General features: G+C 40.2%; 1 protein-coding gene and 1 pseudogene across 2 annotated transcripts in view; both read left to right on the top strand.

Annotated features, from left to right (window-relative positions):
* The window catches only part of GLUD1 (glutamate dehydrogenase 1), a 38,841-nt gene extending 35,731 nt beyond the window's left edge, over positions 1–3,110 (top strand). The window contains exons 12-13 of the mRNA XM_082407899.1: positions 758–820; positions 1,735–3,110. Of these exons, the coding sequence (XP_082264025.1) occupies positions 758–820; positions 1,735–1,854 (183 nt within the window). The 3' untranslated portion in view covers positions 1,855–3,110. The remainder of the gene's footprint in view (positions 1–757; positions 821–1,734) is intronic.
* Positions 3,111–3,244: 134 nt separating this feature from the next.
* LOC309635980 (large ribosomal subunit protein uL23 pseudogene) lies at positions 3,245–17,148 on the top strand (annotated as a pseudogene). The gene has a single exon. The product of its transcript is annotated as a large ribosomal subunit protein uL23 pseudogene (transcript).
* Positions 17,149–19,485: the final 2,337 nt, after the last annotated feature.

Raw genomic sequence — 19,485 nt, 5'->3', positions numbered from 1 at the left:
CTTCCACTGCAGGGAACATGGATTCGATCACTGGTCGGGGAACTAAGATCCCACATACCGCAGGGCAACTAAGCCCGTGGGCCACAACTACTGAGATTGCACACCTCAACTAGAGAGCCCACATGCCACAACTAAGACCAGACACAGCCAAAAATAAAATAAAATAAATAAGTAAAATTAAATTTTAAAAAAAGCTACCTGTAACTTTGGCCAACTTCTCTGGTCACCAGTTTCCTCATCAGAAGAATTAGGGTGGTTAATTATGAGCTGCTAAGATCCCTCCAGCTTTAAAGTTTGTGGCATTGCTGAATATACAGGCCGGATTCTACCCCACAGCTGCTATTGGAGGTAGCTGGATTCTTTTCGGTGCCCTGTGTGGTGTGGTGGGGAGCAGAGATGAATGTACCCTGACACCGACAGGGTAACATGTTGTTGTGGTCTGCATCTCAGATGGTTGGTTGACCGGTGCTGAGCCCACTACTTGGCCTATGTTTGGTCCATACTTTCCTGTGGTGTTTTACCATGATATTAATTTCATGAGTATTTGTTTGCTGTCAAATATAGTGAAAACTAAATTGTGGTTAAAACATGACTACTTAAATAGGTATCATCAAGATACTATACAGAAATTAAGTACATCTTTCCTGAAAGACAAAAAACAATTCTATCTGGCTTTATATTGACTTAAGAATCCTTCATGCTCTTACAGGTGAAGCATGTCTTTATGGTTTTGTTAAACTATTCTTTTTCCTAACAGGGTGCCTCTGAGAAAGACATCGTGCACTCTGGCTTAGCTTACACCATGGAGCGCTCTGCCAGGGTATGTACACAGATGCTGTTTGCGTTTCTGGTAGTTACGTGAAGTACAGCTCAACTGTGTCATCTCAGCTGCCAGATTGTGTGTGCAGTGACAGAAAATAGCGATGTGTTTAAATGTTCCAAAACATGTGCTTTTTCAGTCTTAAATGATGAGTGTTGTTTTCAGGATCTTCCATATGTTTTCCAGACTTTGGGAAATAATGCCAAGTTAGAAGGAATCATGTTTAGCTTAGTCAGCCAAACTGGGTTGCAGCTCAGTGCACCACTCTGTTGTAGCTACAGGAAGCTACCTTACTACATAGAATTTGGTATACGTGAAAGGTGTTTTTGACCACTTGATCCTTATTTCAAAGCCTTAAGCACAGTTCGAGTCCAGTTTTCTTAATTTCTTTTTGAGTTCAGATTCTATCCACTTGGCATCAAGTTGAAATAGCAAAAGCAGATATTAATTTTGTTAATTTTTTTGAGATAATTAGCATACCATAAATTCACCCCTGTAAAGTATATAACTTAGCAGCCTCTAAGTATGTTCACAAGGCTGTGTAGCCATCACCACTCACTCCAGAACATTTTCATCATCCCATCCTTAGTTCATTTAAATTATCACAGTGTGTATCAGACTTGCTCCAGATTACAGGATGTCTAAAGGGCACAGAGATAACTCACATCTTAAATTCTAAAGAGCAACATCTTCCTGTCACCTAAACAGTAGTTTGTATTAATTCCAGAGAATTAGTCCTTCCTGACTCAAGGTTGTTTCACTGCCTGAGTAGTTTCTCTTTGGCTACCCAAGTCTGGTCCTGAAGTGGTACTAGGGTAACTTGTACCAGGCTGTTATGTGCCTTGTGTGTTCATGGCCTGGCCACTTGAGTCAGGGTCACATCACATCTCCACATCACATCTCCTTCATTTCAGCAAATCATGCGCACAGCCATGAAGTATAACCTGGGATTGGACCTGAGAACAGCTGCCTATGTCAACGCCATCGAGAAAGTCTTCAAGGTGTACAATGAAGCTGGTGTGACCTTCACATAGACCGGACCAGACTGCAGCTGACTTCTTCACTACCCTCGTCACCTCTTCATCTGCAGACCTATCACAAGTTTACATGTAACCACAGAAATCTCTCTCTCATGACTTAATAGATGATGGACACCATTCTCAACAAGTCAATCCAAATCAGCCCCTTGAGAAAAAAAGTTAGGGGATCATAAATAAGCTAATAAGTGATAGTAGAAATTAGCTATGTCAGAGAGCCATTTGGGCATTTTGCCTTTAAATAAAGTCGTTTCCCTCTGCCTGTGCTGCCTTGTTCCATGGCTGTTTCCCAGCACAGTCAGCTGTAGCCCTGGGAAAGCACCTTTTGTCCAAGAGCAGTCAGTCACTTGCCACTTTAGCTCTGGACAGATCTATCAGGTGCTTTGACACATTTAAGAAGCAGGTATATGGCATTTTCAGGAGGTAGCATGGTCCTCAAGTGAGTTATTGGTATCTTACATCAGCAAAATAACTCAATTTTATAGGTTACAAACAAAAAAAAACTCTCTTTATTCATTTTATTCTTTTAGAATAAAATAAGTACATGCTGCTGTAATAAAATTGCCTTTAATCACTTAACAAGCCTAACCTTGACTCAAGCAGTGAATGCCTGTAAACATAATAAATGAAAAAAGCTAGTATTTTTATAACATAAAACAGTATCATTTATACCTTGTCAATTGCATATTGTCATCCAGCAAAAATAAAAAGCCTGGTAGAGAATTAAGTTATCTTCATACCTGCAAATGATGGAGGCTATTTTTGTTAAGACTGTCGGAATTTACTAACCACAATTATGACATATAGTCCAAAGAATGCAGTAACCTCCTTATCATGTTAATTAATTGTCCTCTTTTGAAGATCTATTGTGTTGACTAATTGAACAATAATTCAAGTAGAGTGCCCCAGAAAAAAACCACTTGGGCTCCCTCTTTGGAGTCTGGCTGGCGGCTCTGAGCATTGCCAATAGCCCCGACTCGCCCTGACTTTTTGTCCTCATTTAGAAGCCTCATCTTCTGCACACGGCTTCATTCCCAGTGGGCTGGAAACAACCTGGGGTTGTGTTTTGTTTGGGAGTTGTTTGGCCAGGGCCTTTTGAACAGTAGTGTCCCAATGAAGTACTAGGTATTATTTATGTAAGAATTAACTTTTCTTTTTTTAACAATATCCTTTCAGAAATTTCTAACTACTTTGTAACTGCATGACTTAACCTGGTGACAAAAGCAGTTATTAAAAAGACTACCTTTTCCAAAGCTTATGTTTCTTTTCTGTGTTTTTGTATTTGATGTATTTGTCTCTTTTAGTAGATGATAAAACTATAATTGGGTTTCTGAAATTTTCGAAACCACCACCTATATAACATTTCTTTCCATAATGTTTTGCGCTGCCAAGATTTTATTCTTGAATTCTTTTGTGTTTCATTCTATGAAACAATATCGATGGCTATTCTTGGGGAAGAGGTTCTAGTGCTTAAAGCTGATATACTAACATAATTTATATACCTTTTTATACATAGGTACTTTTTAACGAAGGAAGGTTTCATTGATTACGGTTCATTTTTAATAATTTAGCCACGGGATGTAACAAGACAATACTAACTGTAATCAACAGAAGTGGATTCTAGACCTGATTCCACCAGCTTACATAGCTGCCAAATCTGAAACATAACTTTCAGCTGGACTTTGTTTTGTCCTGATTCTGCCTTTCCATGGTTCTGAGCATCAGGTCAAGGAGTAGATAAACAAGCCCATGGCACCTGGCCTTCCTGAGCACAGTGATATCTACTTGCACTCTAGATGGAACATTAAAATAGGGGAGAGGGACTTCCCTAGTGGTCCAGTGGTTAAGAGTCCACCTTCTAATGCAGGGTTTGCCGGTTCAATTCCTGGTCAGGGAACTAAGATCCCACATGCTGCGGGGCTACTGAGCCCACGCTCCACAACTAGAGATAAGCCCGCATGCCGCAACAAAGAGTCCATGTGCCACAACTAAGACCCGACGCAGCCAAATAAATATTTTTAAAAATGAATAAAATAGGGGGAAAGTGATGTGAAAGCAAGTTCCAGAATATTTGGAACAGTACCAGGTGGGTCAGTAGAGTCAGGTCACGTGAAAGCGGAATGATAAATCTTAGCGTGGCCTTTGGCTAACATATTGGGAGTATTTATAGTGGTGTTTTAAAGACATACATTAATGGGTGTTATTGATATTGTCAGAAAACTGGTATTGTTCATACTTGCTATATAAAGGCAACACAGCACTAGTGTGTCAACTTTGGTTCCTGGAGTTTTGAGTTAGAAGAAAATTCTGGTCAATTACTCTTGGTTTCACTGAAATGTTCTCATTTATCTGCTTATAAAATTCTTTTTAAAACTTATGTATAATACTCTAAAGTTAATTGTTTCTGAAATAGCCATAGATGGCTTTTGTAGCACTTATTTAACTGTTGCCTCAAACCCCTACACCAGAATGTGTTCTAATTACCCCTTGATAGTTGAAGTTTAGGGAAGTTAAAAAAAAAAAACAAAAATCAAGTTTTAAGAAAGCCTGCATCTTAATTCACAAGCTTTAAGTAAATTACCTATTCCCTAAACATCCCTGGCAGGCTTTCTCAGCCCTGCTACGTGTAAGGTCATCAAAGCATGGCACATGAAGAAAACTACATCTGTGAACCTTGCACAGAAACCTCTGCAAAAGTTTTATTTGTAATACGTGTTTTTAATTTTTTTCACAACTCTTACTGGCTTCTTTTTGCTTGTTTTTTTTTTAATCAAAGCTTACACATAGTGTAGACAGGATTTCTCAACCTCAACACTGTTGACATTTTGGCCAGGTAATCCTTTGTTTGGGGGACAGTCCTGTGCATTATCGGATGTATAGCAGCATCTCTGACCTCTACCCATTAGAGGTCAGCAGCATCCCTGAGTTGTGACAACGTATTCAGATTGCCAAATGTCCTGTCGGGAACAAAGTCACTCCCTATTGAGAATTACTGGTGTTGGGAGCCAAATAGTTCTATGAGGCTTACTGTGAACTATAGTATTATACTGGACTCTTAACACCTATGAGACTAGTATTACCCTTATACCAAAGCCAGACAAAGACATCACAAGAAAAGAAAATTACACACCAATATCCCTTGTTAACATATATATAAAGTAGTTAAACAACAAGGTCCTACTCTATAGCACAGAGAACTATATTCAATATCCTATAATACCGGTCAGAATAGTCATCATTAAAAAGTCTACAAATAATAAATGTTGGAGAGGGTGTGGAGAAAAGGGAACCCTCTTACACTGTTGGTGGGAATGTAAATTGGTGCAGCCATTATGGAAAACAGTATGGAAGTTCCTCAAAACTAGAGTTGCCATATGATCCAGCAATCCCACTCCTGGGCATATATCTGGACAAAACTAATTCAAAAAGATACATCCATCCCTATGTTCATAGCAGCACTACTTACAATAGCCAAGACATGGAAACAACCTAAATGTCCATTGACAGATGAGTGGATAAAGAAGATGTGGTGTACAATGGAATATTACTCAGCCATAAAAAAGAATGAAATAATGCCCTTTGCAGCAACATGGATGAACCTAGAGATTATCATACTAAGCAAAGTAAGTCAGAAAGACATATACCATATGATATCACATATGTGAAATCTAAAATATGACAAATGAACATATCTACCAAATAGAAACAGAGAACAGATTTGTGGTTGCCAGAGAGGGGGTAGGGGAGGGAAGGATTGGGACTTTGGCATTAGCAGATGCAAACTAGTATATATAGGATGGATAAACTAGGTCCTACTGTTTAGCACAGGGAACTATATTCATTATCCTGTGATAAACCATAATGGAAAAGAATATGAAAAAGAATATATGTGTGTGTGTATATATGTATATGTATAACTGCGTCACTTTGCTATACAGCAGAAATTAACACAACATTGTAAATCAACTATACTTCAATGGAAAATTTTTCTAAAAGAACACTGCAGGAGAAAAAATATATCCTGTAATAAACCATAATGGAAAAGTATATATAACTGAAAAGTATATGTATTGCTGTATACCAGAAAATAACACAGCACTGTAAATCAACTATACTTCAATAAAATAAAAATATCCCTTAGTAACACAGATACAAAAATACTAAGAAACCAAGTCCAAGCTCATAAGTATCATACATACATCATGACCAAGAATTTCTCTCAGGAATGCGAGGTTGGTTCAACATAAGAAATCAATCTGAAACCCTTTCCACGAAGATGGCACCAAAGGCGGAGAAGGAAGCCCCTGCCCCTCCCAAAGCCAAAGCTAAAGCAAAGGCTTTGAAGGCCAAGAAAGCTGTGTTGAAAGGCGTCCATCGCCACAAACACTGCCACAAAAAAAAGATCTAGCCATCACCCACCTTCCGATGGCCCAAAACACTGCAGCTCAGGAGGCAGCCCAAATATCCTCAGAAGAGCGCCCCTAGGAGAAACAAGCTTGACCCCCATGCCATCATCAACTTCACCCCTCACCACTGAGTCAGCCGTGAAGAAAATGGAAGACAACACACGTGTTCATTGTGGATGTCAAGGCCAACAAGCACCAGATTAAACAGGCTGTGAAGAAGCTCTATGACATTGACATGGCTAAGGTCAACACCTTGATCAGGCCTGATGGAGAGAAGAAGGCATATGTTTAACTGGCTCCTGGCTACCATGCTTTGGATGTTGCCAACAAAATTGGGATCATCTAAACTGAGTCAGCTGGCTAATTCTAAATATAAAAGTTTTCACTATAAAAAAAAATCTAATAAACCCCATTAATTGAACAAAGGGGGAAAAAAACACAACCACTGTGGAAAAAGCATTTGACAAAATTCAAGACCCTTTCTAAACATAAAGGACATTTATGAAAAACCCACAGCTAACATCATACTTGCTGAAAAATAGAAAACTTCCACTGAAGAGAACAAGATTCTTGCTTTCACCCTGCTATTCTACATTATACTGGAAGTCCTAGCCAGAGTATTTAGGCAAGAAAAAGAAAAGCCATCTTAATTGGAAAGGAAGAGAAACTATTTTGCAGATGACATGATTCTACATATAGAAAATCTCATAGAACACACACACACTCTACTGGAACTAATAAACAAATTAAGCAAAGTTGCAGAGTACAAGACCAACACTCAAAAATAAGTTTTCCTATGCATCAGCAACGCACAATCTGTAAAGGAAACTAAGAAAACAATTCTATTTACAAGAGCATACGAAAGAAGAAAATATCTGGGAATAAGTTTAACCAAGGAGTTGAAACCCTTATAAAACTACAAAACACTGTTTAAACGGAAGAATACCTCAATAAATGGAAAGACTTCCCATGATTATAGATTGGAAAACTTAATATTGTTAAGTTGGAATTACTTCTCAAAGCAATTTATAGAGTCAAAATTCCAATGGCCTTTTTTGCAAAAAAACAGAAAATCTGATTCTAAAATTAATATGAAACTGCAAGGACTTCCCTGGTGGCACAGAGGTTAAGAATCTGCCTGCCAATGGTCCAGGAAGATCCCACATGCCGTGGAGCAACTAAGCCCGTGTGCCACAACTACTGAGCCTGCGCTCTAGAGCCCACAAGCCACAACTACTGAGCCCATGTGCCACAACTACTGAAGCCCACGCACCTAGAGCCTCTGCTCCACAACAAGAAAAGCCACCGCAGTGAGAGGCACGTGCACCACAACGAAGAGTAGCCCCTGCTTGCTGCAACAAAACTGCAAGTGGCTCCAAATAACCAAAACAATATTGAAAAAAAAAAAAAAAAAGGTGACAACAACAAAAAAACTTGGAGTTCTCACACTTCCATTTCAAAATGTAACACAAAGCTACAGTAATTTAAACAGTGTGGTACTGACTGACATACAAACATTTGGACCAATGGAATAGAACTGAGAGTCCAGAAACATCTATGGTCCATTGATTTTTAACATTGGTGCCAACACCATTTGTATTAGTTTCCCAAGGCTGCCTTAAAGTACCACAAATTGGATGACTTAAAACCACATAACTTTATTGTCTCATAGTTTGGGGGGCTATAAATTGTCAGCAGGGCCATGCTCTCCCTGAAACCTGAAGGGGAGAATTTCTTGCCTTTTCCTAGCTTTTGGTGGTAGCCATCAATCCTTGGCATTCTTTGGCTTGCAGCTTCATTAACTCCAATCTCTGCTCCTGTTGTCACATGGCCATCATCCCTCTATGTGTGTCTCTTATAGGGACACCAGTTATATTGGATTAAGGGTCCACTTTACTCCAGTATGACCTCATCTTAACTAGTTACATCTGCAATGACCATATTTCCAAATAAGGTCCCTTTTTCAGGTACTGGGGGTTAGGACTTCAACATATCTTTTTGGGGGGAACTCAATTCAACACATAACACCATCCAATGAGAAAAAGGCATTAGGACAACTGGATATCTACGTGCAAAGGAACAAAGTTTGACTTCTTCCTCACTCCATATATAAAAATTAACTCAAAATGGATCAAAGACCTAAGTATAAGAGATAAAATCGTAAAACTATTAGAAGAAACCATATTGGTAAATCTTCATGGCCTTGGATTTGGTAAAAAATTCTTATTTTTTTTATTTCAGTTGTATTTTGAATTCTACAATTTCTACTTCATTCCTTTTTATAATTTCTAATTCTTTATTTGTATTCTCTATTTGATGTTGATCTCATACTTTCTTTTAATTCTTTAGATGTGGTTTCTTTTAGCTCTTTGAACATGTTTAAAATAGTTGAAGTCTTTGTCTAGTAAGTCCATTTTCTGAAGTCTTAAGGCACAGTTTCTATCCCTCCCCCCCCCCAAATGGGTCATAATTTCTTTCCTTGCATATCTTTGTTTTGTTTTTGCTGAAAACTGGACATGTTAAATAATATAAAGTGGCAACTCTGGAAATCAGATTCCATATTCCTCCCCCCAGATTTGTTGTTGTTGAGTGTTTAGTGACCTTTCTGAACTAATTCTATAGTCTGTTTTCTTTTTTTTTTTTTTAATATATATTTTTTAAAGTGCTTCTATAGCACCTTGTATTTTTTTTAAATTTAATTTAATTAATTTATTTATTTTATTTATTTATGGCTGTGTTGGGTCTTCCTTTCTGTGAGAGGGCTTTCTCTAGTTGCGGCAAGTGGGGGCCACTCTTCATCGCGGTGCGCGGGCCTCTCACTATCGTGGCCTCTCTTGTTGCGGAGTACAGGCTCCAGACGCGCAGGCTCAGCAATTGTGGCTCACGGGCCTAGTTGCTCCGCGGCATGTGGGATCCTCCCAGACCAGGGCTCAAACCCGTGTCCTCTGCATTGGCAGGCAGATTCTCAACCACTGCGCCACCAGGGAAGCCCTAGTCTGTTTTGTTGTGTGTGGCCACTGAAATTTCTCCTCAGTTAGCTTAGTGGTCAGCTAATGATTGGACAGAGATTTTTTCAAGTACCTAGAACCAGTAAGTCTCCTATCTTTGCCAAGGCTCTGTCTATGCTGGGCCTCACCTTCAACACTCAGCCAGGCAACTTACATCTTGGCCTTGGTTCTCACTTCCTGCTTGCATAAAGCCTCAGGGTTAGAGATGAGAACTTCAGTCCTTCTCAGGTCTTTACTGAGCTTACACACATGTGCATGGCCTTTACTGAGTCTCACACATGTGCATGGCCTTCTAGATTCCCAGAAGTATGTTAGAATTTTCAAAGCCCCTAAGGACATTTTATTCCCCAGTTTTTCCTTTTAAGATTTTTGGTTAGCCTATTGCTTGCTCAAACTGTTAATCACCACCTCACCTCATACTGCCACCAACTTTAAAAATTACCTCTAAATGTTTTATAGCAAACAGCCCCAGGGAAAAGCCTTTTTGCACTAGGGGAGCTTCTAGTCCATACAAATAAAGACAGCCTTACAGTGGGGTCTTCCTAGGAGCCACCAGTCAAGTTAAACAATGACATTTCTCTGGGAATAAGGCTTTGAAGAAACACCAACTCTGTTCTACTCTTTCCAGTAGCTGCCAAGCTGTTGGTTTTCACTGTGATTGTGGGCTGTTGGTGTCCAACCTTGTACTGCTCACCGCAGGACAGGCCAATAAATAGAGAGACGAGTTGCTGGGGCAAGCAATAGCAACTTTATTTGGAAAGCCAGTAGATCAAGAAGATGGTGGACTCAAGCCCCAAGAACCATCTTGCCCAAGTTAGAATTCAGGCTTCTTTTATACTAAAAGGGGAGGGAGTAAGGTCAAACATTTCCTGTTTTCCATTAGGCTCCAGAGGGGATGTGTTAATTTCTTCCTCCCTGGAGTCATTCACAGGTGAGCCTGGTCAGAATGTTCCCTGTGAGCTAAACAAAGGTATTTTAGCTTAATGCTCATTACCTGGGAGGCAGGGTTCCCAGAGATGGGTCGTTATGTATAATTTAAGCTCACAGGCAACATCCCTTCAATAATTAGCTTGTAATATAATGCAAAGTTTCTAAGCTATTACATTGTCAATGTCCATTCCAGTCTTGTGGGAAAAGGGATGAAGACTGCTCTGGCTACTTCCAGAGGCTATGAATATTCCTTAGAATCTTTAGTCCTTTTTTATCTACAACTATTTGAACCTGATAAAACTGCTTAGCACTTTGTTGTCTAATTTGTAATTGAACTTGGGGTTTTGGTTCCAGTTCCCAATACAAATACTAAATTCCTGTGCTATTTATTTAGACAAAACTAAACAAATTGGTTGAACCTTCTCCAGCTACAATGAAATTCCCATCTACTTCATTTGGATGGGCAGACCTGTTGGAGGCAAACTCATGAACAAAGATTAGTATAGTGCCCAAAGTTTCAACGTAATTGGCAACTGCTGGGTCTTTTTTTTTTAATAAATTTATTTATTTATTTATTTATTTATTTTTGGCTGTGTTGGGTCTCGTTGCTGCACGCAGGCTTTCTCTAGTTGTGGCGAACGAGGGCTACTCTTCGTCATGGTGTGCAGGCTTCTCATTGCGGTGGCTTCTCTTGTTGCAGAGCACAGGCTCTGCTCGCCCGGGCTTCAGTAGTTGTGGCACGCAGGCTCAGTAGTTGTGGCTCATGGGCTCTAGAGCGCAGGCTAAGTAGTTGTGGCACATGGGCTTAGCTGCTCCGCAGCATGTGGGATCTTCCCAGACCAGGGCTCGAACCCATGTCCCCTGCATTGGCAGGCAGATTCTTAACCACTGTGCCACCAGGGAAGCGCAACTGCTGGGTCTTTTAGAGCATTTATAGATTCTCTCGCCTAGGCAGACATCTGGAATGGCCTACCATACAATATTTCAAAGAGGCTTAATTTTTTAAATTAATTAATTAATTTGTTTGGTTGCACTGGGTCTTAGTTGCAGCTCGCCGGCTCCTTAGTTGTGGCATGCAAACTCTTTAGTTGTGGCACGCATATGGGATCTAGTTCCCTGACCAGGGATCAAACCCGGGCCCCCTGCATTGGAAGCGCCACCAGGGAAGTCCCCCAAAGGAGCTTAATTTAAGCCTGCTTCTGGAAGCCACTGATCCGTAGCAGGGCAACTGGCAAGGCCTTATCCCAAGTTAAGTTGGTATTCATTTTCTCAGTTTTTCCTGTTGATCGTGGCCTCCAGGATGAATGTAGTTCCAATGCCTTAATCCAAGGCCTTAATCAGGGGATAATTTCCTTAAGGAGGGCTTTAACCAATTAAAAGATACTGATTTTAAAGACTAATAACTTAAAACTGCCACACACAAAACAAATGGTCCACAAAACATTTTCCTTTCCTGATGAAGGTTTTACGATGCATTGTTATCATTAAACAGTCTTTTACTATTAAACTTAAATGGCCAGTTGAGACAAACAGTTTTTCTGAGACCCTTCTTCCACCCCTGATTAAGACTGGGGTGGCCGGGATTGGGGATAATATTCATTTCACCTTCTAAGCTTTCTGTGCAGACTTGGTGACCTTGCCAGCTCCAGCTGCCTCCTTGTCCAGCTTTGATGACACCCACAGCAACCATCTTTCTCATGTCAGAATCAGCAAAACGGCCCAGAGGAGGATAGTCAGAGAAGCTCTCAACATACATGGGCTTGCCAAGAACCATATCAATGATGGCAGCATCACCAGATTTCAAGAATTTGGGGCCATCTTCCAGCTTTTTTCCCAGAACGATGATCCATCTTTTCCTTCGGCTTAGCAAACTTGCAAGCAACGTGAGCTGTGCAGCAATCCAGCACAGGTGCATATCCAGCACTGATTTGGCCTGGGAGGTTCAAGATTATTACTTGAACAGGAAAGCCAGCTGCTTCCATTGATGGGTCACAGTCACCAGCCACTACGCACATCTTTGACAGACATGTTCTTGACATTGAAGCCCACATTGTCCCCAGGAAGGGCTTTACTCAAAGCTTCATGGTGCATTTCAGCAGATTTTACTTCATTGTAAAATTGAGTGGAGCAAAGGTGACCACCATGCCAGGTGTGAGAACACCAGTCCCCACTCCACCCACAGGGACAGTACCAATACTTCCAATTTTGTAGACGTCCTGGAGGGGCACACACAAGGAATACACCGGCTGGTATTTTGACAAGTCAATCTGTGGGAGAAGTGATCCTCTTGCCTCAGAGGATATATTTTTAGACTAGGTGTCCCAGTGACCCTTTTTAATGGTATTCGTATTGGCCATGTGTTTTTGGCCTTCTCTGGGGTGCGGTTAGCACACACTTCTGGTCTCACCTTTCGGAGACCTGTGGGGAAAGAGCTCTGTCTCCTTTCCTGGGGCTTTCATGAGTGCCATCTGTAGGCTTAATGTGTGTTCTGGTGGGACTCTGATGTCAAGCTGTTCTGGTGAGAAACTTCAGGGTGAGGTCTACCAGAAAGTTAATCAACTCATTCCCCACTGCCAATTTTACCCGAGGCTCCTGTGAGGAATTAGGCGCCTCAAGTCCAAGGGAGTCCCTGGACTGTTCATTCACCAGAGTGTTTCTCTCTTTCTACCATATGAGAGAGGCTCTCATCTTTTGTTTTTCTGCTTATGTTTTGGCCTAGGGCCACCTGTTTTCCTTCCTCAGTGATGACTTGCTACCAAAAAAGTGGTGTTTTGTTTTGCGTCTTCTTTCTTCTGTTGTTGTTCCTATTGAACACTTTAAAAGGAACACCTACCAATTGAGAAGGGTTCATTCCAAATGCACCATCTAATCTTTGCAACTTTCTCCCGATATCTGAGGCACTTTGCCCCCACCAAAAGGTCAAATTTACCATTCTAATATTTTCAGGGGCCTCGGGATCTGCATTACTATGACATCTGTACACCTGATTAATCCTCTCCAAAAACTCAGAGAGATCTTCATTTGTTTTGCTGAATTTCTTGAAAATCTTTTGCTTTGGTTCTCCTTTTCAAAGCCCTACCAAGATGCACCAATAACTAGTTCTCTAATAAGGGCATTCTTCCCTCACTGCGGTCCCAATCTGGTTCAGCTGAGGGTACTGCCAAGTGGACTTCAGTTGTAGAGGATCCTCCCTATTAAGGAGGGTTGCAATCTTTACAATTAAACAAGCCTGAGAAACCCAGCGGGCAGATCATTTGCATTTAGGTTACCTATGAGGTAATGGGGGAAGGGAAATTGCCATCCCCTGGGAGTGGCTCCTGGCCCAAATTGGGTGCCCCGTCAGTTCTTAGATGGTGATACCAGACCGAGTACCTGAGCCCCAAAACCTAACACACGATTTTGTAATTGATCCCTAGAAGGAAGGGAAGTCCTGAGCCCCAGTGCCAGGAATTGGGGCTGGATAGGAATGGAAGGTGCAGGAGGGGTTGGATATATTGGCCAGGCTAGGACAGCTAGCTCAGCCGTAGGAGTTAAGGTTTGAAGCAACATATCCTCACTCTCATTCCCTTCTTTTTATTTTCCCTGATGTAATAGCATAAATGCTTGCACACAAAGGATTTCGTCATTCTTCCCCACTTCTTCACACAATAGCTATAGAATCATTCAAAGGCCACTGTAAAACCATAAATAGCAATTGACTGTCTCTAACCATTAAAGGGATGCCTTTATGCTTTGGCATCAACCAACTGGGATTACAATGCAACTGAAAAGAAACTTGGTTACTGCTGTGACATACAACAATTTATGATAATTACCAAAATTATGACTGATACCATTTACCAGGATATACCAGAATTTTAGGAGTTCCACATAATTTCTAGAATGTGTATATTAATAACTTTTACCCATATGATACAATCTAAGAAATTTTATCATCACTTATTTGACAATGCTTCCCACATAATTTAACATACCAAATAAGCCTAATTAGTTTAATATTCCTCTCTCTGAGACAGAGAAACAAATAATTTGAGGTGTTCCAGGGACCCCTGGGAAAACCTCAAAGTTAGCTAGAGGTCAAGTGAACTTCATTTAGAATTTGATCTTTGGGAAGTTCATCAAAAATATCAAAAAGTTTTGGGCTTCCCTGGTGGCGCAGTGGTTGAGAGTCTGCCTGCCAATGCAGGGGACGCGGGTTCAAGCCCTGGTCTGGGAGGATCCCACGTGCCGCGGAGCAGCTGGGCCCGTGAGCCACAACTACTGAGCCTGCGCGTCTGGAGCCTGTGCTCCGCAACAAGAGAGGCCGCGATGGTGGGAGGCCCGCGCACCGCGATGAAGAGTGGCCCCCGCTCGCCGCAGCTGGAGGGGGCCCTCGCACAGAAACGAAGACCCAACACAGCCAAAAATAAATTTAAAAAAAAAATATATATATATATATCAAAGAGTTTTAACCAGTGATAAAATATCTCAATGGCAAATACAGATCACTTAAAGAAATAATTACCAAAAGCAGTTCAATATTTTAAGAAAACTTTGTCCTCTTAGAAAACCAAATTCAGGTTTTATACCACTTTACCTTTAAAATTTGTTTTCTTAAATTCAGTCTAATCTTAGCCAATCCCTATCATGCACAAAAAACTCTTTCAGTGTTCCTCCTCCAAAAACCTTCCACAATTTTCTGTATCCATATTCTATATCCATCCATTTTCTGTATCCATATTTATACTAATATTTATTTTACTTCTATTTCTATTTGTAGCTTTTAGTGATTTTAGGAACCAAGTGGAACCTTTCTCTTCTTCCTGAGAATGCCCCACTCTTAGATTAATTAATCCATATTAATCTGTCCCTCACTTTTTCCACTCAAAAACAGCCAGCTCTAAAACAAAACCACCTTTTTCCCTTTAACAAGATGTGTTTTCATTCCTCATACCTTCTTTGCTGAAAACACACATCCTACATCTTGCATACTGAAATGCTCCCTTTATACCTCTTAACTTTAAAACCTTAATCTCTAGTGAAAAATCAAGAAGTAATTGTAAAACCATCAAACCAGCATTTCCTGATTGACAAACTTATGCTTTAGTCTTCCTCTTCTAAGAAGGCAAATGTAGGTAAACTTAGACCTGTCCAGCAATTAATGTTCTAATATTTTATCCTATTTGAAATGACCCAGAGAGTCAATGAATTCTCTTCATTTAACTTAGTTTAGTTTCAAGTTATGAAAATCTGGAGAAACTATTTTAGATAGACATTCCCCAAACATAATTATTCCTATAGAGTTTACCTAAAACTCTTACCTCATATACCTCTATTTTATTTAGTTAAAATCTTTGTCATATTATTATCTTCTTGCTGACAAACTTTGTTAACAAGAATAGGTATTGGGACTTCCCTGGTGGTGCAGTGGTTAAGAATCCACCTGCCAGTGCAGGGGACATGGGTTCAAGCCCTGGTCTGGGAAGATCCCACATGCTGCGGAGCAACTAAGCCCATGTGCCACAACTACTGAGCCTGTGCTTTATAGTCCGTGAGCCACAACTACTGAGCCTGTGTGCTGCAACTACTGAAGCCCGTGCACCTAAAGCCTGTGCTCCACAACAAGAGAAGCCACCACAATGAGAAGCCCACGCACCGCAACAAAGAGTAGCCCCTGCTCGCCACAACTAAAGAAAGCCCGTGCGCAGCAACAAAGACCCAATGCAGCCAAAAAATAAATAAATTTATTTAAACAAAAAAAATAGGTCTTATTTGATTTCTAGCAAACTTAGGTACAATAACAGTATTATACTTAATGTTGATGACTCTAAAGACATGTCTGTGGAAATCAAACCAACAAGCTTACACAAACCTTAATACCAGAAATTAATTCAATACTGAGTATTTCCTAGATCACATGAACCCAGAATTCATTCTAGCTAGTTTTTTATATTTGAGTATTTATATAAGTGCTTAATTTCCTTTAAGCCAAATAAATAGAGTTTTGCAAATTAATGTTGGCAGTGCTACACATCTGAAACATGTACAAACACACAAACACAGGGACCTCACAGTTCCCATTCCAACATTTCAGCCATGAATCAAGTACAACAATGTAAAACTAATCAGTTACAAAAGAGGCTGGATTCAAACTGGGTTTCTGGCAGATGGGACAAATCAAGATCACCGGTGTAGATGGCTAAACCCTTTTTACTAATATTTATTTTACTTCTATTTCTATTTGTAGCTTTTAGTGATTTTAGGAACCAAGTGGAACCTTTCTCTTCTTCCTGAGAATGCCCCACTCTTAGACAAGAACAGAGTTTTTTGGTTTGGTTTTGTTTAGTTTTTTCTGTTCCTTTCCTCCATTTAACATCAGTAAAAGTTTTAAATATCACAAAACTGATTTGGCTGTAAATGGAGAAACAGTACCAAACAAAATGAAATGAAAAACCCAAACAACAAACAGAAAATCCTAAATAAACCCTCAAGTTTGGTCTTGGGGTTTTACATATACCAACAACACAGGAGACCATAAACAAAGTACTTAACACAGCAAGGAAAGCAGTGCATGGTGCACAGGGTCCCAAGATAGCCCTGCCTAAATCCTTTGTGCAGATCCTAACAGGTACTGTGGCCACACATTGTTACGATAAAGTATCATCTTCCTCTCACCCATGGGTTCATAGCTGTAATCAGATCACTTATCCAAAACGAGCCTCAGAGGACTTCGTTTAGGGATAGTTAAAACATTCCCCATTTTTAAAGACAGAAATTCAAGACAAACAAAACACAAACCGCACACACAAATGCTAGCATCCACAGGAACAAACGAACCGGTTCACAAATCAGGTAAAAGTCCGACAACTCTTTCCTCTCTCCAACAGTGCACCCCACTCAAATACAAAAGAAACTGGCTTATTCTGGAGAAAAAGCCCCAAACAGAGGAAATAGTTCCCGGCTGTACACACCGGAGCGACTTACCCTACTGTATGGAGCTTGCTGGCTCCCAAACGTCGATTTGTTGCTTCAACTGTCAAGCTCTGGGGAAGCCGGTGCCACTTTGGGGAATTTTGAAGGGAAAGATCCTCAGGACAAGCTGTCTGGCAGCTGCTAGGGCCTTACCCCAAAATTCCCCAACCAGGGCTGGCTAGCCACAAGTAGCAAGGCTCCTGGCTGGCTGCGCCAAAATTTGTTAAGAGTCCAAGGTCGTGCTGCTCACCACACTACAGGCCAATAAATCAAGAAATGAGTTGCTGGGGCGAGGAATAGTGACTTTATTCAGAAATCCAGCAGACCAAGAAGATGGTGGCCTCACGTCCCAAAGAACCATCTTGCCAGAGTTAAAATTCAGGCTCCTTTTATACTAATAGGGGAGGGAGTAGAGTCAAACACTTGTGGTTTCCATCAGCCCCCGAGGCGATGTGTTAATTTCTTCCTCCCTGCAGTCATTCACAGATGGGCCTGGTCAGGATGTTCCCAGTGAGCTAAACAAAGGTATTTTAGCTTAATGCTCATTACCTGGGAGGCAGGGTTCCCAGAGATGGGCCCTTATGTATAATTTAAGTTTACAGGCAACATCCCTTTAGTGATTAGCTTGTAATAGAATACAAAGGTTCTTCCCTATTACATTGGTTTTCAAGGCTTACAGTGGAGCTGGAAAGGTGGGGGGGAGAGATGAGAAAAGAATAGGGAGAGTTAAAAACATTACAAAGCTCGCTGTTCTTAAAAAAAGATTGCTTTTAATTTGTTTTATGTAAATACTCCCTGGATTACTGTAAGCCTTTGGTTAATTTCCAGAGTTCTGAAAAAAGTTGATTCTGACCATATTTTTGTCAGTTTTCTCATGATTTTTATGGAGAATTTTTGGAGGTCTTGGAGAAAGTCAGCAATTTTCTTTGACATCACTCTTGATTGCTTCTTATAACACGCTTAGAGCCTGGAGTTGATGCCATGCCCCTCACTGTACAATACACACAGTAAAAAGAAAATGAGAGATGCAAGTATCTATTTTAGAACAGCACACTGCAAGGTGAAGTTAAAGGAACGTGGGAGTGCTTCTCCAATTCTCTGTGAAGGAGGTCCGGTTTTCTGGATTTTTTTTTTGTTCCTTAACCTCATTCATCATGATATGTGGTGCTACTTCCTCTACTTCCTGTGACTAGTTCACATGCAACTTACCATACAAGTTCAACAACCTGAACTGGTCTATACCCCATTCCACAAGAATTCTCCACTGATCACACTCTTGGAGGTACAGGCCATGCCCAATTGCTTTAAGAGTTTCTAAACACTCTGTTTCATTACTTTCCTTGTTGCCAAGTGGCAACAAAGTTTGAAACCAGCAAACTTTGAGTAGCACTTAATTAGGAAGCAACCTTCAATAAGCTAGTATGTGGCCTCCACACCCACATTTTAAAATATATGCATTGGTTTTCTCTTAAATTCAAGCATCATGGAAATACATAATATAAAAAGTGAGGATTCCTCATATTCCCACAGAGTTGAACACTGTTAGTATTTGCTATATATATGCTACCAGTTTTCTTCTATTCCTATATGTTTGCTTTGTAAAAATGAACTTATTCTACATACATTTCACAAACTATTAACTTATTTGTACATGTTCCCTAATGATATATGTATATTTTCCTCATTCTTAACAGACACAGAGTATTCCATTTCATATAAATGTGATAAATGTTAACCAGTCGTTAGGTGGCCATCTAAGCACAAGTCCCATTTTTCAAGCTAAAGCATTATAATACACTAGAAGTAATAAGTGTCAACTCTATATTGTCAAATCTAATAAGCAGAGTAAAGCTTGCCATCCAAGTAATTTCTAATTATCATTTTAGGGTGTTTACAATCTCTTGCTATCATTAATATGTCAGAATGTATCCTCGCCCTTCAGGCCTCTGTCTGTACACCCAAAGAATAAAGTCTGGTAAGCGAACTGCCATCCAAAGAGGCTGTTCTGGTCAATACTCTGTTATGGCCTATATGGGAAAAGAATCTAAAAAAAGAGTGGATATATATATTTGTATAACAGATTCACTTAGCTGTACACCTGAAACGAATACAACATTGTAAATCAATTATACCCCAATAAAAATTTAAAAACAAAAACCCTGCATAAAGCAAAAAAAACTTCATTTGTCTCCTAAAATTTAAAAAAACAAACAAAGAGGCTGTTCTGGTTGACACTGCCACCCACAATCCACATCCTTTTGAGCGTGGGTTTGGATTGGGAGAACTCAAAAGTCATCAGAACCCAAACCAAGATATAAGGTCCATATCTAGCT

Source organism: Balaenoptera borealis (genome assembly GCF_965194805.1).
Source record: "Balaenoptera borealis genome assembly, chromosome: 10".
Lineage (NCBI taxonomy): Eukaryota > Metazoa > Chordata > Mammalia > Artiodactyla > Balaenopteridae > Balaenoptera > Balaenoptera borealis.
The sequence above is the reverse complement of the archived record's forward strand: the minus strand, read 5'-3'. Positions and strand labels throughout refer to the sequence as shown.